General features: G+C 44.5%; 2 protein-coding genes and 2 non-coding genes across 9 annotated transcripts in view; 1 reads left to right on the forward strand and 3 right to left on the reverse strand.

Annotated features, from left to right (window-relative positions):
- Positions 1-369: 369 nt before the first annotated feature.
- On the reverse strand, positions 370-8,197 carry RPL5 (ribosomal protein L5). Its single transcript, NM_001114284.2, is given in 8 exon segments — positions 370-536; positions 1,089-1,177; positions 1,905-2,082; positions 4,194-4,396; positions 5,646-5,780; positions 6,780-6,895; positions 6,986-7,055; positions 8,151-8,197. Coding segments are annotated over 8 exon segments (894 nt in total). The 5' UTR covers positions 8,154-8,197; the 3' UTR covers positions 370-436.
- On the reverse strand, positions 872-1,003 carry LOC146404266 (small nucleolar RNA SNORA66). The gene has a single exon (XR_014845015.1). It is a non-coding gene; the product is annotated as a small nucleolar RNA SNORA66 (small nucleolar RNA).
- Positions 2,153-2,248, reverse strand: LOC146404267 (small nucleolar RNA SNORD21). Its single transcript, XR_014845014.1, has one exon. It is a non-coding gene; the product is annotated as a small nucleolar RNA SNORD21 (small nucleolar RNA).
- Positions 8,198-8,339: 142 nt separating the features above from the next.
- EVI5 (ecotropic viral integration site 5) overlaps positions 8,340-24,718 on the forward strand; it is a 232,499-nt gene continuing 216,120 nt past the window's right edge. For all 6 annotated transcript variants that reach the window (XM_085024007.1, XM_021090208.2, XM_085024006.1 and 3 more), the window contains exon 1: positions 8,340-8,488. The gene's annotated coding sequence lies outside the window, so the exon portion shown is untranslated. The remainder of the gene's footprint in view (positions 8,489-24,718) is intronic.

A 24,718-nucleotide genomic window follows, 5' to 3' on the forward strand; every position in this document is an offset into this window, starting at 1 on the left:
TGACCCAAGCCCCTGCAGTGACAATGCTGGATCCTTAACCTGCTAGGCCACCAGGTAACTCCCAGTTTTGTTTACTTTAAAATTATGTACACTTTGAAGGTACTTTTCCTTCCCACTCATCATGTGGTTATAATAAATGAATGGAAGAAATATTTCTAGTGGAAGGTTCTGTTGCTTGCCAGACTTTTTAAGGAGAGCTCCACATCATACAAGTCCTGCCAGGAAGAACAGATGCCCAGAAGGAGGTGTGAACTTTTGAGTCAATCAATATGCAAATCATTTGCTGGAAAAAGCTACACTTGTTTCTTGAAGGAAAACAGTCAATTTCAGGTATTTCCCACAGTTTCATTAACAAGAGCTTAACACAAATGGCTTGATTGATACATTTATTAATGTCTTTGAAAAAATCTTCATAGAAAAACTATGGCCTGGTTTATTAGCTCTCAGCAGCCCGTTCCTGAGCTCGAAGGAAGCTTGCTTTCTTCTGAGCAACCCGATCTTTCTTCTGGGCAAGTGACATTTTGGGACGATTCCACCTACAAAAAGGGAGAAAAAAAGGGAATGTAATTTTTAAAAACCATTATCTAAAGAGAACAGAGAATATTTAACTGCGAAAAAAAAAAAAAGCCTTTATAGTGAGATGGAACTCAAATAATCCAAGTTCCAATACATGTGCTTATTTACAATCTTAACCTAACTTTTCCAAGCCCCAACTTTTGTGATATTGTCATATTACCTCACAGGGCCAAAAATTAAATAAAGCTGTCAGTACAAAGATTAGACTCCTTAAGTTTTATTTGCACCTCCATTCAAAGATCAAAATGTGGAAGACTAATAGAAAGTGACTCTTTTAGTTAGTGACTGTTAGTTACAATGTAGTGGGATGGAAGGAACCACTGGGTAGTGCCCGCGGCTGATACAGCTCCATCACCACAGTTACTTTAGCAAACCTGGTTCCCCTCACCTCTGCAACATCATGCAGAGCTAGTGATCGAGTTTGCACAACTTCACTCGAGTCTGAGTGAGAACAAGGCAGGAACCCCTCCCAACCAATTGCTCTACAAAAAAAAAAAAAGTAAGACACATACCTCTTCTTTTTAACTTCTTTCTTAGGCTTCTTCTCATACACTGGATTCTCTCGTATCGCAGCATGAGCTTTCTTATACATTTCCTCCATCTGAAACAAAGCAAAGCAAACAGTACTTGGTTTCATTTCATATGCCCTAAACAACAACATAACACATTGCATTCTACTACTTGCTCTATTTTGTCCTTTTTTAAAGTTTATTTTTTTTAATTAAAGTATAGTTGACTTATGTTGTGTATTTTGTCCTTCTAAGCCAGATTCTCGAAAGGTGCTCAACTAGCTCAATGTTGGTATTTGAATGTAACCTACCTCCTAAGAAATTCTGTTTTTACCATAGGTAATATGAACTGACACTATCCCAAAACATGTAACAACATTCCTCAGGAAGAATGTGCATCCATGTCTAATCAGCCATACTTGAGTCACTCAAGTTTAGAGCCAACTGATTTCTGTAGAAACACATTTTGTGCTCATTTAAGACATGCTCATGTGATCTCTCTCTCATTCCAGTGAGGACACATGCCAGAGTTTTAGATGTTAAGATGAAGAGTATATGGACCAAAGAGCAATTGCCAAATACACCTCTGTCCTCCCACGTTCCGCCTATTTTTATTTCCCATCAGATATTACCTGATAGGTCTTTTTAACCCAATTTCATTTTAAACTAAGGACTTGGTCTGTCTATACCTATACACATGCCCCTACTCAACTCTCTCACTTAACCTGAAAAAAACTGTAGCATGTCCTCGCTCAAAACACAAAATAAACCTGGTCCTATGAATTTACCAATACAGGCATTTTTAGTTAAATGTTTTACCATGTCTGGAGTCACGTTGTTCTTTATGTACTGAGAGAACTGTTTCTTGTAAGCATCCTCATCTTCTTCAATCAGGTAACGCATATAATCTGCAACATTCTGCCCCAGGATGTGCTTTCGGTGCACTTCAGCATTGAATTCTTTGCTTTCTGAATCATAACCAGGGAATCGTTTGGTGCTGAAATGAAGGTTTTATATTTTAGCATAGGTTAGTTACAGTCTTTCACTAGCAGGAATTCATTTCAGTAGCTGCCATCAGTCCCGTCTTGAAACAAGGAATTGCATCATATGCAACCAAAGGACCAACTACTGACCGCTCAGTTAATGGGATATCATCATCCAGCAGCTCATTTCTCAACTCCAGAATCAGAAATCACGCCCCAAGTACTTCTAAAAGCCATTAAACGAACCAACTCTTTCCATCACTATAAAGTTGGTGCTCCTCCTTTCACAGGAGAGGGTTTCAAAATTACTCCCCCCAAACCTTCCAATTTCTCATCTCAGTGGTGCCTCAGAGTGCACGGTCATCAGTGATTCATCCATCACATTTAACAGGTGCCCTGCAAGAGAACTGCCAAGACCTCCGCTCCCCAAATACCCCCTTCTCACCCTATGTCATTAAAGTCAGTTCCAGTTAGGTTCTATGTTCCTGCTTAGCCCCCTGCCAAAAAAGGCCGGCCAGGAAAAAAATTTTTGGTTAAATCACCAACCACTAAAATACTCCTGAGAAGCTAATAAATGTTATCCTAAGAAGCTTAAACTATAACCTACTCAACAAAAACCATTAACTCAAACCAAAGGAACAATCAAAACAACCTACTTGGGAGTTGACTACATACATGAGGATTGTAGGTTCGATTCCTGGCTTCAGTCAGAGGGTTAAGGAGCTGGCGTTGCCGTGAGCTGTGGTGTAGGTCGCAGATGTGTCTCGGATCTGGCATTGCTATAGCTGTGGTGTAGGCTCGCAGCTCTCCCTCCAATTAGACCCCTAGCCTGGGAACTTCCATATGCCGCCAAATGCGACCCTTAAAAAAAAAAAAAAAAAAAAAAAAAACACCCAACCACACCCTACTTATAGAGTTCCCACTAAATAGCACAGTGGGTTAAGAATCAGACTGCAGGAGTTCCCGTCATGGCGCAGTGGTTAACGAATCCCACTAGGAACCATGAGGTTTCGGGTTCGATCCCTGCCCTTGCTCAGTGGGTAAGGATCCGGCGTTGCCACAAGTGGTGTAGGTCAAAGACGAGGCTCAGATCCTGAGTTGCTGTGGCTCTGGCGTAGGCTGGCACCTACAGCTCCAATTAGACCCCTAGCCTGGGAACCTCCACATGCCATGGGAGCAGCCCAAGAAATGGCAAAAAGACAAAAAAAAAAAAAACAAAAAACAAAAAAGACAAAAAAAAAAAAAAAAAAAAAAAAAACCAATCAGACTGCAGGAGTTGTCATGGCGCAATAGAAATGAATCTGACTAGGAACCATGAGGTTGCGGGTTCGATCCATGGCCTTGCTCAGTGGGTTAAGGATCCAGCATTGCTGTGAGGTCTGGTGTAGGTCACAGATGCAGCGCAGATCTGGCTTTGCTGTGGCTGTGGTGTAGGCTGGCAGTTATAGCTCTGATTAGAGCCCTAGCCTGGGAACCTCCATATGCGGTGGGTGCAGCCCTAAAAAGCACAAAAATTTAAAAAAACAACCCCCCCCACAACTTATTAGCTTCTAAGAACAGCCTACATGCTTATTTCCACTTGAAAGTTCAGAAATTTGTTGTTTTTCTTAAAGTCTTTCCCCCCAGATTCCACATTTTCCTGTGATTCAGTAATTAAGTTTTCATCTAAATTAAAAAAAATAAGTAAGTTGGTAGCAGTGGTGAAATCAACTTGTTCACTTCCAACCGAAATTAAGCCATACCAAAAAGGTAGTGGTTTCAAGGCTGGCTCTAATACCTTGGAGTTCTCCTGAGGCACAGGTTAAGGATCGGGCATTATTCTGCAGTGATTTGGGCTGCTGCTGTGTTTGATCCCTGGCCCAGGAACTCCCACATGCCAAGGGTGCAGCCCCCAAAAAACAACCTTGGACAAATCATTTTACCTCTGAACCCCAGACTCGTCTCATAAAACATGTTACAGTTCCTTCGCACCCTGGCAGGTTCTTGTTGCACAGTTCCCAGCAGGTCACAGGCACACCGTGATGGCTACTATTACTTTAACTGGTTCAGTTATGTCCACAGCCCCCCAGGAGTTGGAAGCACAGCAGCCCTGGCATCCAGACGGAGGCCCTGAACACCCTGTTACCTGTGAGGGATAGACAGGCCTCCATCTACGGCTCCCTTCAGGGCCCCAAAAACTTTGTTTCCAGTAGTCGTCCTGGCAAGCCCTGCATCCAGGTAACAGGTGAAGGCACCAGGCTGACCGTCGATGCTTTCCACATTGTATTCATCTCCAGTCACCTCGACCTGGCCTTCGTAAATCTTGTCCATACCAAACCTATTAAGAAGCTATTAACAAAGAAGCCAGTCTACATGCTTGTCCAAATATATTCAAACAACTTTAACAATATCTCAAGAGTCATAACTTTATGACCTGACAAAAAATGTCCTTCTAATTCACTTATCCAATCTACTTTTAAATGCTACAAAAAGAAGTTTCAGACATCCAATTTCACCCACAACTGTAACAACTGTTTAACAGTTTCTGAATCTGCTACACTGTTCATACCTGATTTTTGTAGCAATCAGTTAGGACATATGATACGTCAATAAAGGTACCTCCACATTTCTTTAGTCATATGTGGCTATAATTCAACAACTAAATAGTAAATGTTACCAAATGTAGCTTTGTTCAATTCCATTATAGTATTAGGAGTAAGTAGGATCCTGTGGCTCTCCCTATCACTACATCATGTTAGCATGAGCCACTCCTCTGCCGGCACATATCATCCAGCTAGGTCTTTGCTAGAAGTAAGGCCTCTGCACCCAGCTGCCCTCATGGAAGACAATGCTCCCCACCCAAACATGTTTATAACCAATGCAGATGTGGGCCCCCAACAAAATGATGCATGCCTAACAATTCCACTGCAAAACAAGGTCAGTAACCCAGAAAAAAATAAGGTAAAATGTTCATCTCCTTTCTGTGTATTACAGGAAATGCTGCCACCCAGTGGCAAAGCTTATTTAAACAAAAATGAATCCCCCCAAAGCCTGCCCTTGCCCCCAAAGCTTAAGGCAGGGCTTCTCAAAATGCAGCGTGGCACATAAATCACTTGGGCATCGTATAAAAATATAAACTCTGAGGGTCTGGAGTAGAGTCTGCATTTTTAATGATGCTGATGGCCAGAAGATCTACACTTCTGGGTAGACCTGTCCCAACAAGGTAGCCACCACCTAGGCACAAATGGCTTTTGAAATTTCAGTTAAAAACAGACTTCATCAGCACTAGACACATTTCAGTACTCAACAGCTACGTGTGGCTACTGGCTCCCCATCGGATGACAGACATCCACCACTGCAGAAAATGTTACTGGTCTAGATAGAGCCAACAAACAGGAAAGAAAACAAAAAATGGTTCCCCACATTAGAAAGTGCATGTCTCAACAGTGTATTTACTTATAAAGCCATCTTCCTTGATGCCGCCCTTTAAGCCCCAGAGCAAAAGCAGGGACTGGTCGTCCCCAAAGCTGCAGGTACCCTACCCAGGTGTGCACATCTTTCCTGGAAACAGCACATCAAAGAGTAATCGTGTACCTACCCTGCGGGCCAGCAGCAGGCCAGTACAATAAGCTGCAGCATAATTTGTCAGGCCGACCTTCACGCCATACTTTGGGAGTTCGTGAGCATAAGCTGCACAAACTATCATATCTCCTTCTATACGGGCATAAGCAATCTACAAATAACAGAAAAACCAGGTCAGTGATCTATTTTCACTGTTTTGAGTACTTGTCCTAAGTGCCTTCTTTTTCAAAGGACTTACTTGGTCAACTACAATAGGTAGCTTTATGAGTCTGTAAATACCTCTATCATCACAGCATCTAAGTTTCAAATTACCACAGACATCAAAGATTAAAATGCCCTCGGAAGAAGTTATACTGTATGTAGTTCCTTACTTCTAAATACTGAAAAGACTCTGAGCTGGTTTAGCTGGTGAATTAAGGAGGCACTAAAGAATCCCCGATTATTTTAAACATCTTTTGAACTAAGCATATCTAAGTCCAAGGACGCTTCAGATACCTAATGTTTAGTCACCTGAGCTTGGGGAAGGAGACTGCCTTCGCAACCCAGAAAACCAAGGAGTGTGCCTGTCCCCTGCAAATTTCAACTATGAAGAGTTTTCCATAACAGCCCAGAAAACTACCTTCTAAGGAGCAAAGAGCCACTTTCTGAAAGTTTTCTACATGGGAGACACTTTCATATGTATTTATTGAAACCTATTTCCAACAATAAGCAGGAAGAATAATCTTAAGAGTCTAATTGAATGTTCTGAACCGCCTCCCTCTTCAAAGCTGTGGGGATGGGGACCCATGACAAGTTCTATTATCCTGCTGAACTGCAATGAGCAAACCCTTCTACTTGGCCTCAGATTTATCCTCCCGGCCTCAGGAAAACAGCACAGTACCATAAATTTCCTTTCCCAATTAGAAAATGAACAGGAAGAACCTGGATCAAAACTGCCAAACAGCTGATCATCAGAGTATTGTTAGGAAGGACCCATTTCCCAGGCCCCAACTTCAGACCTACTACTCACTCTACTATTCCCTGGAATGCCGGGCTCCAGAGGAGCTGGACCTAATCCATACACATGTTTTGCTTCCCAAGGACCATTTGTTTAGCACAGTGAGGGTGGGACAGGGGTACCATCCGTCACTCAGTCTAGAATACAACTTACCTGACAAATTATATCTCTGTTGGTTACACGAACTATCATCCTGTATTTTGGTGTGTTATACTTATTTTTATCTTGGATGACCAATCGTTTCCGGGCATAGTAGTCAGTTTTACCCTCTGAAAGAAAAAAACAATTTAAGAAAGTCTACTCCACTGCCAGAGAAGCAGAAATCGTTTCAACGTGTGAACACAAAAAACTGACCATACCTCGTCGTCTTCTAAATTTCACCTGGTACCTCTTGAAGTAAGCCTTATTCTTGACGACTTTTACAAACCCCTTTAAGAAAAAAGAAATGTTATTAACACTTTGATTGTTTTAGTTTATACTTTTGACATTTGAGCTGTAACAAAGTAACACTTCAAAATTGAAACTTGCAGTGAATTCTGACAACCACCACTTTTTGTAGAGTCCAGCCTTTATCAAATCAAAGCTCGAGAATCACTTTCCTCTACTTTCCATGGCTCAAAATTTATAGCTTTATAAAGCAATAAAAATGAGCCAGTGGGGGGAAATGGAAGGAAACAACAAACACAAACGTAGGCCAATTTCTTAACTTTTGCAAAATACTGCTCAAGACAGCAATCTTGCCAAATGTCTGTTCTTAATACTGTTCCATTTCAAGAATCTAACCTATTTCCCCCTTTATACGAACATTTTTCAAAAGCCTAAGTTACCTGTCACAAAACGCAACTGACCAAGAACTTACTCAGCAATCACTCTGCCGATTAAAACACTGTCCCTCACCTTCTAAAGCCACACCACGCCCGGAAACTCATTAAAAACTGGTGCCACCGACAACCTACAGAAAGGCAGGAGGCACGTACCAAACGCAACGAGCTTCCTTTCGGGGCCCAGAGACGCCACAGCCTGCCAGCTCTACTGACGGATCTGGGTTAAAAGCCACTTCGGGCCGACAACACAGGCCTTCTGAACGACCTGCGGGGTCCGACGGTCTCCCAGAAAACCCATCAAGCGGTCATGGGGGCGCTGGGTCCGAGGAGCCGCAGCCGGTCTCCACTCAGGCCTCCCCTAGCTCGTCTGAGAACGACTGTCCATGCAACCCGCCCGGCTCGGCCGCCAGCCAGTGACCCGCGGCACAACTGGCACTAATCCTGCGGCTTGTCTACTAAACTCACCCCTCACCCGCAATCCAGTGCCCCGGTTCCCCTCTCCTGGCACCCCTCCCCCGCACGATTACGCGCCGTGGCAGCCATTAAGGCCACGCTGGGAGCCGCAGCCGGATCACGGCAGAGCCGGCAATCTAATGCCATCCGATCCGTGCGCCACGCTAGACGGACCCTAGACGGGCCTTGGGACAAGAAGCAGGAACCCCCGTGCCTCCGTAGCCCCGAGATCGGGATATCCACTCACCATCCTGCAGAACAGAGCTCCCAATCGGCGGCTTGCCACAGAGCAGCAGGCCCAGCACCGCTCCCGGGGGGGAAAAAGGGCCGCGACGCGCGCGCAGGCGCAGTATGTAGCGCCAGCGATCACGCAAGCTACGTGTGGAAGAGAGATGCGCCGGCCGCCTGGCGTGCAGCATGCCGCCCCCTGCTGGGGGGAGGACCGATGCGGGCCTTCGCCTTCCGGGAACCAGTCCTCAAAGTCCCGGGTCCGAAAGCTCCAGACCGGCAGGGGCGGTGAGCAGCAGCAGGGAGGCTTACACTTTCCTATGCCGAGAAGTTTCACACCAAACACGCATTACTTTGGTAAGCAAGAAAGACAAGTTTAAAAATTAAATAGAATGAATTTGCTCCTTTTGCCGCCCCCCCGCCCCGAAGTCTCCTCGGGGTCCAGAGCGTACAGGTGCGCCCCACGAAGCCTCGCCTTACGGCTCCAACACTGGGTTGGGGCCCCTCTTTGGCCTTCCCACCGCACCCTCGCACCTGCCTCAGGCTGCTCTAGACTCCCTGAAGGTGGGTGCTGCTGTCAAGGTCACCTTTGAATCTCCAGCACCTGGCACAGTGCTGGCAGTAGGTGCTCGGGGTTTGATAAATGGTAAAAACGAAAACCTCTCTGCCTGCCGCCGCCCCCTCCATCATCTTCCCTGATCCCTGACCGCCTCATCCTTCTCCTTCCCTCCGTCACTCTCTTCTAGCCGACATAGCGTTTTTCCAAGTCTTTTTCTTCACTCTCTTAAAACTAATTACAACTGGATAATGAGTCTTTTGCCGGAATAGGAATACCACGCAGAGACTGAAGAGAACAAACCAACCCTCCAAACAAAAAGCAAGAGACAGTGTTCCCTCACCCAACAGTATTTCAAAGTTGATCTTCCGGCTATTGCATGGGAATCATTTAGGTACTAGTTAAAATACAAATATTTGAGGAGTTCCTGTTGTAGCTCAGTGAGTTAAAGGAACTGTTCTTAACCTACTAGTGAGGGTATGGGTTTGATCCCTAGCCTTGCTCAGTGGGTTAAGGATCTCGAGTTGCCAAAAGCTGCTGTTGGCATCAAGTTGTTGCAGGTACGGCCCTAAGAAGAAAGAAAAAAAGGAGTTCTCATTGTAGCTCAGCAGGTTAAGAACGTGACTAGTATCCATGAGGATGCAGGTTGATCCCTGGCCTCACTCAGTGGGTTAAGGATGCGGCGTGGCGGTGAGCTGTGGTGTAGGTTGCAGACACCACTCAGATCCCGAGTTGCTGCGACTGTGGTGTAGGCTGGCAGCTGCAGCTCCTAGGCTAGGAACTTCCATATGCTACACATGTGGCCCCAAAAAAGCAAAAAAATCAAAAGAGAGGAAGGAAGGAAGCAAGGAAGGGGGGAAAATGCAGATATTTGAAATCGACCAGCTCTTCTAAATCAGACTGGCGGGCTTGGGAACTGGGAGTCTGCATTTTATATTTGGCCTCAAGCCAAATATTCTCAGAAAAGTAGAAAACAAATTCTGTTTTCCCAATAATGAAATTTACTGACTCCACCAAGAAAAGAAGACAAATTACTTACCAGCACAGCAATTTAAAATATTCCCATCCAGGAGTTCCCTTGTGGCTCAGTGGGTTAAGGATTTGGCATTGTCACTGCTGTGGTTTGTGTCACTGTTGTGGCACAAGTTTGTTCCCTCGCCAGGGAACTTCTGCATGCTGTGGGTGCAGCCAAAATAAACTATTCCCATCCTTAGAAGGGATTTTAACTCCGTACCCTCATCCTCCAATAATTTAAGCCTGCTTCCAGGACTATGAGTGTGTATGAATTTAATCTAGCAGGAAAGAATAGGAGTGTAATTATGATAAATCATCTTAAGTTATCTCAAAATTTTTTCTTTGCAATTGGTTTTTGTTTTACATGACTTTATGGTTATACACTGAAGGATTGCAAATAGGTCAACTATTTTATGGGAGTTCCTGTCATGGCTCAGTGGTTAACAAATCCAACTAGGAACTCTGATCCCTGGTTTGATCCCTGGCCTTGCTCAGTGGGTTAAGGATCCGATGTTGCTGTGAGCTGTGGTGTAGGTTGCAGACACGGCTTGGATCCTGTGTTGCTGTGGCTGTGGTGTAGACCGGCGGCTACAGCTCTGATTAGACCCCTAGCCTGAGAATCTCTATATGCCATAGGAGCGGCCCTAGAAAAGACAAAAAAACAAAAAACACTATCTTATGGTTGGATCTCCTTTTTTTGATATCAATACAAAGCATTTTTTTTTTTTTAGGTCCACACGCACGGTATATAGAGGTTCCCAGGCTAGGGGTCCAATCGGAGCTGCAGCTGCCAGCCTACACCAGAGCCACAGCAACGCCAGATTTGAACCTCATCTGCAGCCTACACCACAGATCCTTAGGGAACCCGTTGAGTGAGGCCAGGGATTGAACTCTCATCCTCATGAATACTAGTCAGGTTTGTAACCCGCTGAGCCACAGTGGGAACTCCTGAACTGTGACTTTTTAAAATATCACACTCAAACACTATAATGGTATCATACAGGATAAATTATTGTTGAATACAATAGTTTCAAAGAAAGGATTACTAGATATTTGATATTATCATCTAAATCACTGTCATTCACATTGCAGGTTTCACTCTCTGTTACAATAGCATCCACACCCACCTTTTTTTTTTTTTTTTTTTTTTTTGCCATTTCTTGGGCCGCATATGGGAGGTTCCCAGGCTAGGGGTCTAATTGGAGCTGTAGCCACCGGCCTACGCCAGAGCCACAGCAACGTGGGATCCGAGCCGCGTCTGCAACCTACACCACAGCTCACGGCAACGCCGGATCGTTAACCCACTGAGCAAGGGCAGGGACCGAACCCGCAACCTCATGGTTGCTAGTCGGATTCGTTAACCACTGCGCCATGACGGGAACTCCCCCACCTAGGTTTTGTTCCTCTTCTTGCAATAATTCAGAGATGGGGTAAAGGACAACAAAAATAATAGTATGTTGTAAATTTGTTCAGATGTCTTGCAGTGTCAGAAAAATCATCTCTAGGGAGCTCCCTTGTGTCACAGTGGGTTAAGGATCCAGCATTGTCACTGCAGTGGCTTGGGTCCCAAAAAAGAAAATAACCTCTATAGAAATTAGTTTTAGGGAGTTCTCTTTGTGGCTCAGTGGTAACGAACCCAACTAGGATCCTTGAGGATGCAGGTTCGATCCCTGGCCTCCCTCAGTGGGTCAGGGATCTGGCATTGCTGTGGCTGTGGTGCAGGCTGGCAGCTGCAGCTGATTCAACCCCTGTGCCTTGGGTATGGCCCTAAAAAGACAAAACAAAACAAAACAAAACAAAATAAATTAGTTTTAGATTTATTAACATGAGTTTTCGTACTCTTAGTCATGCAAGCTTTTTTGTTTCCTTGTTTTAATTCCTTATATTAGAATGACACATTCGTTGAATACTTTTCATGCAGTGTCATTCAGTTTAGAAAAAGATTTGTATAAAATTTTAATCTTTTTAAAAATTAGATCTGTTTGGGTTTTGAACACATATACTACTCTTAAAAGCAAGACTACGCAGGAGTTCCCATTGTGGCGCAGTGGTTAACGAATCCAACTGGGAGCCATGAGGTTGCGGGTACGATCCCTGCCCTTGCTCAGTGGGTTAAGGATCCCGCGTTGCTGTGGCTGTGGCGTAGGCCATCGGCTACAGCTCCAATTCGACCCCTTGCCTGGGAACCTCCATATGCCGAGGGAGCGGCCCAAGAAAAGGCAAACAGACAAAAAAAAAAAAAGCAAGACTACACCTTAAAAACTAGATAATACAAGTTTGAAATTCACTTTTTCGTCAAAGACTAATTTGAGCAGCTTCTACTATTTCACTTTACTTTCTACCACATCTCACGTCTTGTCTAAATCCAGTCTGTTTTAACACAGTGACTACCTGTGCATAAAGATAAGCACGAAGTTGGAGCCTTGGCTCTGCTCCTTTGCAAAAGCTCATCATTCCAGAGTCTTTGGGGTTCAGTTTTCAGAAAGAAAGGATTCAGATCGACAAGTTAGTTTGCTTTTTTTTTTTGTCTTTCCTAAAAAAATTTCCATTACTCAAATCCTCCTGCTCTTTAAAGCAGCATCCATTTCACTTGTCAACAGCAGCACAAACCTGAAACCTTCATGACACTGAGAAACAGTTGCCTTTTGTGTCAAGGACCAGAATGTGGAACAGCGTCTCCCTGGGGCCAGGAAGGTGTTGATTACAGGCAGATGCTGAGAGGTTCTGGTGAGAGCAGAATGCCAAGCCCTCAGTGACAGAGGCAGCCTGGCCAGGCCTTCCTTAGTAAGATTCCTGTTCCGTGTGGTTGGCACATGCAGGGCTTTATAAAGCACAGGACCAGGGCAAAGGGCCTGGCAAGGGCCCCTCCCGCTGGGGTGGGGTGGGGGGGATATGAATGGGGAATAGAAAGGGAGCAGCAGGATTTCTACGAACGTATTAGAAATAGCCAACATCCGATGAGAACGCGCTCTGTGCCCAAGTCTGTGCTGGGTGTTTATTACATTATCTCATTTCATCTCAAAACTGCTCCAGCATTTTCACCATTTTACAGATGAAGTAACCGATGCCACAGCCAATCACAGAGAAACACAGGGAATTATCCTCAGTGTGGTTTTCGAATCTGAGCCTCCCTTAAACTTATGCTAAAAGAAGGCCATTGTACTCTTAAAAATCCGTAAATGTGTGTATTTGACTTTGGAGCATATTCCACGATGTACTTTTGTTTGACCGAGGTGTAAACATTCTTTGGCTTAGATGAACTACAATTAATGTTGTTTAAAAATAAAGGTGAGCGGGAGTTCCCGTTGTGGCTCAGCGGACACGAATCTGACTAGTATTCATGAGGACACAGGTTTGATCCCTGGCCTTGCTCTGTGGGTTAAGGATTCAGCGTTGTTGTGAGCTGTGGTGTAAATCACAGATGTGGCTTGGATTCCTTGTTGCCAAGGCTGTGGTGTAGGCTGGTGGCTGCAGCTCCAATCTGACCCCTAGTCTGGGAACTTCCATACGCCTCAGGTGCAACCCTAAAAAGACAAAAAAAAAAAAATGAAATTGCAGATAATAAACTGCATGTTACCTTTTAAGTCATCAAGCTGAACCTGAAGCGTTATAAACTTCCAGAAAATGAAGACTTACGAAATCTTAATCCGTGTGAATTTAGAGACACAGCTTGTTCACTAGATGAAGCCCAGATTATTAGAAATACGAGAGAAGTTCTTCAAGAGCAAAGAGGGCACTCAGGACAAACCTGAGAAGTCCAGCACCACTTTATTAGATGCTTAATTAATACACAAAAGTCAACAAATGTAAATGACTCAGTAATATTTAGGTGTTTTCCTGGAGACTAGGTTTATAGTAAGTTGTTAAGAACAAGCTATAACGTCTAGGGACTGCTGAACTTTGGAGGTCAGTGCTGTCTTAAGGGAAGGCATCGTTTATTCTGCTTGACCCGAAAAATCTGTTATTGCCGCATGATTGACGGGAGTGTGAAATAAGGAGAAAGCAGCAGCTGGCTAGGAGTGTGCTGGGTGGTAAGGAAGCTACCTGGGAATTCAAAGTGTGCATCTTCGTCTTTCCTGCAATCTTCAGAAGTGACCACAGTTTTATTTTGCTCGTTCTTCAAGGCTTAAGATGTATGACTCGCGACAAACTCCATGTATCCTTTTGAGCTTCCCCACTAATGATGCCTGTCTCCCTCCCGCTTCAGGCACTTTAGAAATAGAGGGAGGACCCCAGATAGACTCAGGAAAGCCCACCAAGTTCTTTGTGAGAAACAACCTAAGTGATTGCAGCTGATTTTCCCCTTGGCACATGACAGTAAAGCCACTTCTGGAGTCCCCTGTTTCCTGGGTCACCTTCGTCAAGAAATACTGCAAACAAAAAAGAGGTATAATTAGATCTGTTACAGACAACCTGAAAGCGAGAATCATAACGCTCTGAGTCATTCCTGAATTTCTGTGTGGGGTCAGCATCTCGGAGAGTCTGTGCTTCAAGGCACAGTGTCTTGAATGGCACTTGGCCTTGGCATCATAGCCATCAGGAGAATGAATACACAGGATGAGGGCAGGACACGTGCTGTACAGCAAATTACTCCAAAAACCTTAGAGTCGTACTCGATGCCTCTCTTTCTCTTTTCCCTTTGGCCACACCCACGACATGCACAAGTTCCCAGGCCAGGACTTGAACCTGTACCACCACAGTGACCTGAGCCACTGCAGTGACAAGCCTGGTCGTTAACCTGCTGAGCCATACAGGAGCTCCTTGATACCTCTCTTTTATTCAGGGGCACATCTGTATCCTGGTGGCTGTACACGCATGCACACACACACACAAAACACACACAGACACACCCAACCACTTCTCATGCCCCGGTCCAAGTACCAGGATCTGTTACCAGGATCATTGCATTAACCTCTGAACAGCTGTCTCTGTTACGAACCTTGCACTCCTACAGCTTCTTCTCCACACAGCCGGACCAAGGATCTGGCGTGGTCACTGCGATGGCATGGGTTCCTTCTCTGGCCCAGGAAATTCCACACGTCAGATCATGTCACGTCTGTTCTCAAAACTCTCCAACGGCCAGAGTCCCCAGCACAACCTCTGACGCCCTATGTGGTCTGTCCCTGACCTGTTTCCCTGACTTCATCTCTCATTCCATTCCGTCCTCATCCTAACCCAACTTATGGCCTCGAAGCCACTCCTGCCTGGGAGCTTTGCACTAACTATTCCCTTTGGAATATTCCCTCTAGGTATTCATGGGATGTGCTGCCTTACTTCTTTCAAGTCTATGCAGTTGTCTTCTTTTCAGAAGGGACCTTCTTAACCACTCTATTTTTTTTTTTTTTTTTTTTTAGGGCCGCACCTGCGGCATGCAGAAGTTCCCAGGCGAAGGGCCGAATTGGAGTTGCAGCTGCTGGCCTATGGCAACACGGGATCTGAGCTGCATCTGCAAACTACACAGCAACACTGGATCCTTAACCTGCTGAGAAGGCCAGGGATAGAACCCACATCCTCATGGATATTAGTCAGGTTCTTAACCCGCTGAGCCACAGCAGGAACCATAACCACTCCTCCTAGAATAGAGCGCTCCATTGCTCTCAGCTCCCCATATCCTGCTTTTTCTCCAAAGCATTTATTACCATCTATCAATGATCAATTTATTTGTTAATTTTTAATGGTCTGTCTGCTCTCCCTGCTACAAGTACTCCCTTAATGAAAGGAGGAGCATTATCCGTAACAATCACTGCTGTATCACCAGCACAAAAACACAGCTTGGTATAAAATAAATTGAATGATAAATGAAATGAGAATATCATGATAGGGACACTACAATCTCTGATCATTTATTCTTTTTTTTTTTTTTTTTTTTTTTTTTTGTCTTTTGTTGTTGTTGTTGCTGTTGCTATTTCTTGGGCCGCTATTTCTTGGGTTCCCAGGCTAGGGGTTGAATCGGAGCTGTAGCCACCGGCCTACGCCAGAGCCACAGCAACACGGGATCCAAGCCGCGTCTGCAACCTACACCACAGCTCACGGCAACGCCGGATCGTTAACCCACTGAGCAAGGGCAGGGACCGAACCCACAACCTCATGGTTCCTAGTCGGATTCGTTAACCACTGTGCCACGATGGGAACTCCTGATCATTTATTCTAATCATCCCACACCACCTCAAAACATAGAGGATTGAAATAATAACACTTTTTTTCTTTTTGCGATGAATCTGTAATTTGCACAGGCCTCAATTTGGATGGCTTATCTCTGCTCCATTTGGCATCACCTATAGCAGCTCAACTGGGGCCAGAAGGGTCCACATACAAGATGATCCATTCTGAGTTCCCACTGTGGCACAGTGGGTTCATGATCTTTCTTGTCTCTGACCCGGTGCAGTGGGTTAAGAATCCAGCATTGCCACAGATGTGGTGTAGGTAGCAGCTACAGCTCAGATTCAGTCCCTGGCCTGGTCATGTGCTGTGGGGGGTGGCTGAAAAAAAAAAAAAATAGCGCATTCGCACGGCTGGTAGTTTGGGGCTTGCTGTTGTTGGCTAGGAGCTTGGTTTTTCTCCATGTAGGCCTCTCTGTGACTTTTTGGGCTTCTTCACAGGATGGTGAGCATGTTTCTAGACTAACAGTGCCAAGAGAATGAGGTGGAAGCGCATGGTATAGTGTGATTTCTACAGTATCCCACTGGCCAAGGCAGTCACAAAGGCCCATAGAGGAGTGGCAAGGTTCTAGAAGCACATGTAGATGGGAGAGATTGTTGTAGACATCTTTTAAAAATCCTTAAAGTACTAAATATAGAACTACCATATGATCCAGCAATCCCACTCCTGGGCATATATCTGGAGAAAACCATAGTTCAAAAAGATACATGCACCACAGTGTTCATTGCAGCACTCTTTACAGTAGCCAAGACATGGAAGCAACCTAAATGTCCATCAGCAGATGAATGGATAAAGAAGATGTGGTGCATATATACAGTGGAATACTACTCGGCCATAAAAAAGAATGAGATCACATTGTAAATAAATTATACTTGAATAAAAAGTAAAAAAAAAATTTTAAAGAATGAAATAATGCCAATTGCAGCAATGTGGATGCACTGAGAGATTATCATACTAAGTGAAGTAAGTCATACAGAGAAAGACAAATATCATATATATCACTTATATGTGGGACCCAATAAAAATGATACAAATGAATTTATTTACAAAACAGAAAGACTCGCAGATCTTAGAATCAAACTTATGGTTACCAAAGGGAAAACATGGGGAGAAGGAATAAATTAGAAATTTGGGATATATACGTACTACTATATATAAAATAGATAACTAAAAAGGATCTACTGTATAGCACAGAGAACTCTACTCAATAGTCTTTAATAATCTATATGGAAAAGAATCTGAAAAAGAATGGAGGTGTGTGTGTGTGTGTGTGTGTGTATACAAGTTTAAAGCTGATTCACTTTGCTGAACACCTGAAACTAATGCAACATTGTTAACTATACTCCAATACAATGTTTCATTTTGGTTTACTTATTGTTTTTTTAGGGCCCTACCCATGGCATATGGAATTTCCCAGGCTAGGGGTGGAATCAGAGTTGCAGCCACTGACCTACACCATAGCCACAGCAATGCAGGATCCAAACCTCATCTGCGACCTATGCCACAGATTGTGGTGGGTCCTTAACCCACTGAGCAAGGCCAGTATTGAACCCACATCACCATGGACACTAGTTGGGTTCTTAACCCACCAAGCCATAATGAGAACTCCTCCAATAAAAAAAATTTTTAAAGAAATAAATTGCTTATTAATACAGTGTATTGACATAAAAAAACCACAATCTTCTATGCTAATTAAGCTAATCTTTGAGAAAAAGTAAAATCATTATAAAGACAAATATACTGGTGTCTATGGAACTGTGTGACGTAATAACTGTACTTTTCTTGGGCTCATGTTAAAAAATTATGCTTACACCACCTCAGGAAAAAAATCAGTTTCTTTCTGGACTTCACCTCTGGCACTGCCTCTGTGGCTCTTTTCCCGCTTCAATCACCCTCTCTTTAAAGGGACTTGAGGAATTCCCTGTGGCACAGCAGCTTCAGGACCTGGCATTGTCAAAGCAATGGCACAGGTTGGATCCCTGGCCTGGGAACTTCCATATGCCACAGGCACAGCCCCAAAATAAAATAAAATAGACTTCAAACAGAACTGAATTATAGCTCTTTTCTTTCCTCCACTATTAAAAAATTATATCGGGAGTTCCTTTTTCGACACAGCTGGTTAAGAACCTGACATGGTATTGGATGCAGGTTTGATCCCTGGCCTCCCTCAGCAGGTGAAGGATCTGGTGTTGCTGCAAGCTATGGTGTAGTTTGCAGATGTGGCTCAGATCTGGTGTTGCTGTGGCTGCAGTGTAGGCCTGCAGCTGCAGCTCCAATTTGATCCCTGGTCTGGGAACTTCCACATACCACAGGTGCAGCCCTAAAAAAAATTGTATTAAATAAAATTTAAAATACTGATAAAAAGTCAATAAATGTATTCTGATCACACATCCCAAATGCTCTTTTTTTTTTTTCTTTTGGTCTTTGCCTTTTCTAGGGCCGTTCCTGCGGCATATGGAGGTTCTCTTAACCAACTTCTTTTTCAATATTTTTTCTTTTGTGGAGTTGGATAGATCTGATAGTTCACCTTTTAATTTTACATAAGGTTTGTTGTTGTTGTTGTTGTTGTTTTGTCTTTTCAGGGCCACACCTGTGGCATATGGAGGTTCCCAGGCTAGGGGTCAAATCGGAGCTGTAGCCACCAGCCTACACCACAGCTCACCGCCATGCTGGATCCTTAACCCACTGAGCAAGGCCAGGGATCGAACCTGCGTCCTCCTGGATACGAGTCAGATTTGTTTCCCCTGAGCCACAACGGGAACTGCATATTTTTTGATATGTATACGTTTACGGGTAGTTTGGTATTGCTTGCAGTGCCTCTGTGCCCCAGAAGGAGGATTGCAATCAGAAAACTACCAGGAAATACAGCTGTATTTCAGGAGTAAAAAGGCAAATGGGGAGATGAACAAATGACCTACTCCTCTCTGTTCAAGTGCTCAGGGAGCGGCTGCTGACTACTGTCCAAAGTCTGGGGCGCAGGAAAAGGACGCGGGTAAAGGGCTGGGGCTCCTCAAGGTTCCTCTGTTCCAGTAATGCTGGGGCCGGAGCAGGGCAGTGTAAGACTGTGTGTGCACGTGTGTGCTTGTGCCTCGTGCACACATAAGCCTGCGCATGTGTATGTGCGTGTGTGCATGTGTCTGTGTGTGTCTCGTGGGGTAGGGGGTTGGGGAGGAATGCCTCAGGAAGAGAAGGTGGTTAATGACAGAGTCAGTAGGTGTCAGTAAATGACTTCACAGGAAAAAACAAACAAACAAACAAACAGGAGTAAGCTCAGGCCTTCATGGACATTATATAGGTTTTTTTTGGTTTCTTTTTTTTTTTTCATTTATAGTGATTTTTATTTTTTCCATTATAGCTGATTTACAGTGTTCTGTCAATTTTCTGCTGCACAGCAAGGTGACCCAGTCAGACATACATGTATACATTTTTTTCCTCACATTGTCAGGCTTCATCACAAGTGAACAGACATAGTTCCCAGGGCTATACAGCAGGATCCCATTGCTTCTGCATTCCAAAAGCTATAGTTTGCATCTATTAACCCCCAATTCCCAGGCCCTCCTCTCCGTCCCCCTCCCTCTTGGCAACCACAAGTCTGTTCTCCACGTCCATGATTTTGTTTTCTGTGGAAAGGTTCATTTGTGCCATTATTAGATTCCAGAATAAGTGAAATCATATGGTATTTGTTTTTTCTTTCTGACTTACTTCACTCAATATGAGAGTCTCTAGTTCCATCCATGTTACTGCAAATGGCATTAGTTTGTTTTTTTATAGCTGAGTGATATTCCATTGTGTATACATACCACGTCTTAATCCAATCGTCTGTCAATGGACATTTAGGTTGTTTCCATGTCTTGGCTATTGTGAATAGTGCTGCAATGAACATGCGTGTGTGTGTCTTTTTTCAAGGAAAGTTTTGTCCGGGTATATGCCCAAGTGTGGAGTTGCTGGGTCATATGGTAGTTCTATGTATAGTTTCTAAGTTACCTCCATACGTTTTCCATAGTGATTGTACCAATTTATATTCCTACCAACAGTGCAGGAGGGTTCCCTTTTCTCCATACCCTCTCCAGCATTTGTTATTTGTGGACTTATTAATGATGGCCATTCGGACTGGTGTGAGGTGGTATCTCATGGTAGTTTTGATTTGCATTTCTCTAATAATCAGGGATGTTGAGCATTTTTTTCATGTGCTTGTTGGCCATCTGGTCTTGTTTTGCTTTTGTCTTTTGTCTTTTTAGGGCCACACCCGTGGCATATGGAGGTTCCCAGGCTAGGGGTAGAATTGGAGCTGGAGCCGCTGACTTACACCATAGCCACAGCAATATGGGATCTGAGCTGCGTCTGCAACCTATACCACAGCTCATGGCAACACCGGATCCTTAACCCACCGAGCAAGCCGAGGATCAAACCCATGTCCTCCTGGATGCCCATCAGGTTCAGTAACCTCTGAGCCACAATATGAACTCCACATTATATAGTTTATATTCAAGTGCACTTCTGTGTTTGGCCCTTAAATAGGAGACAGGAGTTCCCTGGTCGCTCAGTGGGTTGAGGAGCTGGTGTTGTCACTGCTGTGGTGCGGGTTGGATCTCTGTCCCCAGAGATTTTTGCACCCCACAGGCAAGGCCAAAAATAAAAATAATACATAAATAAATATGAGACAACCTATATGTGTGCCACAACTGTCCTTGGCATTTCAATCTTGTATAATACACAATCTTTCATAATACTCTGCCTTTAGCATGGAATTGATTGTATTGCCTAGGCCCACTGTTGCCTAATTTTTACCCTTTCTCTTTAACCCATTAATACCTGCTGCCAGGCTTTGGTTGAGATAAAGACTAGCTCAGAATGGGATGTCTTTTCAAGAATATCTGAGGTTCTATCAGTAGTAATGACTTTGTATATTTTGAGGACCTTAAGAATCTGACGCAATTCTGGGATGGCTTCAAAAAACCAACAAACAGAAGGACTCCAGACCGTTGCGGGCCCCAGTGTCCAAGCTGGAGAATGGGCTTTAGTGTCTGCACCATCTACGCTGCAGTCAGTGATACAGACACTTGGTGTTGTCTCAGTTTCTATGAAGTGGTAGGTAAATGCATTTTCAAGACCATTCTCTCATCCTACCTTCCCAGCTAGAAAACTGCCGGTCCCAGGCCCCTGCTCTGCAGGAATCCTAAGGCCGTCCCCAAGTCTTTATCAGCAGTGACCCACAACCTTCAGCTTGATGACCACAGTCCTGTCTGCAGTTTTCTGAGTGGGTGTCCTTGAGTGGCTCTGAACTTTGCCCTGCTTCCAGCCTCACACAACCGGTATGGCTGCATTGTTTACGGAGTAAAAGCTTCTGCTCAGCAGTGGTAGGGGTACAGTAGGTGTAGTTTAGCTTCTTCGCCTTTAGTTACTATGTGTACTTTGGCCATTTAATCATGGAACTAATCATTAAAACACAGTGGCATCTCAATCACAGCTGACATAAAGGCCCAGACCAAAAAAACGAAAAACAAAACCAAATTAGTCTAAAAGGCTCTTTGCTTTAAAACCACACATACAAGAATACTTTTTCATCTGCCAAAAGTATAAAATTAACGTGACTTTCTAGAAGACTTTTTAAGTCTTGCTGTTACCCTTACTTGACACATTTGTTAATGAATTGTAAAATAAAATAAGTCCTTTTCCCTGGAACAAAGTAAATTTTTTTCCCTCTCGTAGAACAGATACTTCTTTTTTCCTACCGGAATTCCTCCCAAGGAGAGCCCAGTATTTGCTGGAGAAAATACTTGGATATGGTGCCGGTGCTGGTGGGAAGGGAGAGACCTCAAGGTCATGGTCAAGCGTCAGGCTTGCTACGTTGCTATGTAGAAAGCCAGGTGAAGAATTCGCTTTGCTTCCGGAAGGGAGTAGGGCAGATGAGAGGGAAGGCCCAGGAAACAGGAGAGTGAAGACATGGCCTTGGCTTTCTATGAACTGACCTCGCTCCGTGATCCCACCTACCTTCAGCCAGGTCTACTGAAATTCACAACATGTGGGTGGAAGTGAATTTCTTGTGGAAACACCCCAAGGGCTGAGTTCTGGGAAGGCATTACAGAAAGAGGAACGAAAACAGCAAGCCCTAAAGTATGAGCCAAAGGCAGAGATGGCCACGGAATCAGAAGCCACAAAGAATTAACAGAAACCTTGACTGGGACACTGGATTTTTACAGATCTCAAGAAAGGCGGTACTGACCCCTCTGAGGGGGAAGGGGGTTTTCCAGCTGGATCTGAAATGATCTTCAAAGAGAATTTTTTTGTGGAAGGTAGAGCACCGCCTGGCTTAGAGAGTCAGACCTGACAGTTCATGTTAAGAAGAGAGCTAACTACCGAATTTGGAAATGTAGGCCCCTGTGTTAAGAATTGGCTTTTTTTTTTTGTATTACCTTAAAGAATCCACTGCCTTTTAAAACTCCTTCTTCCATCCCTAAAATTTCACAGAAATATCTCCTATTTAAGTGGTTGACTGTTAGAAACCGGAACTTAAGCCTGGAATTTTGATTTACCCAAGTCATCAACTCTGATGACTCGCCCTATAACTGATTTATGTTGCTTTCATGCTCCATTCTCCTACCTTGTTTCTCTGGGCTGAAGGTTAAGCTGTGCCTGCCAAAGCCTGGGTTTTAGGGCGAGCAGCTTCTAGGTTTCAACAAGGCTCCACCAGGTAATACCTCTCTGAGCCCCACATTCTTTATCTGGGAAGTGGCAATAATGATAGTACCTACCTCCCAGAGTTACGGTGAGAATTCAATATTCGATGCTCATTCTCATTAGCAGTATTGATGGAAATATTGATGGAAATACATACAAACTCAGTTTCTCTGCTGATGTTTCATAATCCTCTTGGTTTTCAGGTTTATCTCTTGAAATGGAGACGGGGAAAGTGTCAGTGTCCGTGACACAAAGGCCTTTCTCCTGAATGGGGCGAGACCTAAACAAGGCAGGCGAAAGATGATGCGGGATTATTCAGAACCTCCGAAACCTGAAGGCTTCACAGCTACCACGTGACTCCTCGGCTGTGCGCTAATGGTCCATGATCAGAAATCTGAAATCTAGCCATTTAAGGAAAGCTTTTATTGAAATGTAAATACAGGAGTTCCCGTCGCGGCGCAGTGGTTAACGAATCCGACTAGGAACCATGAGGTTGCGGGTTCGGTCCCTGCCCTTGCTCAGTGGGTTAACAATCCGGCGTTGCCGTGAGCTGTGGTGTAGGTTGCAGACGCGGCTCGGTTCCCGTGTTGCTGTGGCTCTGGCGTAGGCCGGTGGCTACAGCTCCGATTCGACCCCTAGCCTGGGAACCTCCATATGCCGCGGGAGCGGCCCACGAAATAGCAAAAAGACAAAAAAAAAAAAAAAAGAAATGTAAATACAAAGACGGCTGGAAAGAACCTCGGAGTGAATCATTTTAGACATTACTTTCCTAAGAAGAGGTTTTTGAACGAGATTATGAAGGAGAAAATGTGGGAGCCCTGAGCAGACTTCTGATCGGCATAAAGAGATTGGAAATTAGGAAATTGAGAAGAGGTGAGTCTCAAAGACAAACTTGAAGGATTTGGAGACTAAGATGTTAGTGGTTAAGGGCGTCGGTTTGCAAAATCCCGGCATCGCCGCCGATGGTGAGTGTGGACCGTGTCAGACAAGCCGACGAGGAGAGCTCGGCCTCTGCCTGCGGGCGCTGCTGCTGGCGTTGAAAGCGGACTGAGCGGTTAGCTTGGCTTTCCTGACCCTCACTCTGAATGGCTTCCCCACGCTGCTGGACTTCTCTGGAAATTCCTGTGGCCTTGAAAATGGAGAGCTGGCACGGGGGGTGGCCCCTCTCAGCCCTGGGCCCCTCCAGGCTTTGAGCTGGAGATCTGGGGACGAAGCAGGCACAGGCGGTCTATTGAGATCAAAACGAGTCCCTAAACATGCGCTGGTCGGGGTTAGACAAGCTTGGGTTTGAGTCCTGACTCCATCGCTTTTTGCATGACTTTAAGCAAATTATGTAACTGCTCTAAACCTCAATGTCTCCGTGTGTATAACAGGATTAATAATACTTACCTCGTTTGGTTGTTGTGGGTACCGAATAATGCATTATACTTGACACATAGTAAATGCCCAATGAAGCGTAAGTCTTTCGTAATTTTTTTTTTTTTTTTTTTTTTTTGCTTTTAGTTTAGGGCCACACCCAAGGCATATGGAGGTTCCCAGGCTAGGGGTTGAGTCGGAGCTGTAGACACAGCCACAGCAATGCAGGATCTGAGCCGCCTCTGCGACCTGCACCACAGCGCATGGCAATGCCACAACGGGGAACTCCTAGTAGTTATTTTTTATGTGGGGGTATGATGGTTTGTCTTATGTGTCAACTTGGCCAGGCTATGATATCCACTTATCTTATCAAACATTAATGTAGGTCTTACTGCAATGACATTTCGTCAATGTGGTTAACACGTCTGCAATCAGTTGGCTTTAAGCAAAGGAGTTATCCTTGATAATATAAGTAAGCCTCATCTAATCAGTTGAAGAATTTAAGAGCAAAAACTGAGATTTCTGGGAGAAGAACTCCTGCTCCGGTTTCTAGCCTGCCCTATGAATTTTGGTCTCAGGACTGTACCACAAACTCCTGCCAGAGTTTCCAGCCTGCCAGTCTGTCCTGCAAGGTTTCAGGTCAGCCAGTCCCCACAATCTCATGGGCCAATTCCTTAAAATAAAGGAGGTGTGTGTGTGAGAGAGAGAGAGAGAGAGTGTGTGCGCGCGTGTGTGTGTGTGTGTGTGTGTGTGTGTGTGCACGCTCTATTGGTTCTGTTTCTCTGGAGAACATTGACTGATATATGGGATATTCTCTGGGCACA

The sequence above is a fragment of the Sus scrofa genome, chromosome 4 (assembly GCF_054392235.1).
Source record: "Sus scrofa isolate SSC_HxYL_T2T_F1_AM1 chromosome 4, Sscrofa_HxYL_maternal_Yorkshire_Landrace_v2.0, whole genome shotgun sequence".
Lineage (NCBI taxonomy): Eukaryota > Metazoa > Chordata > Mammalia > Artiodactyla > Suidae > Sus > Sus scrofa.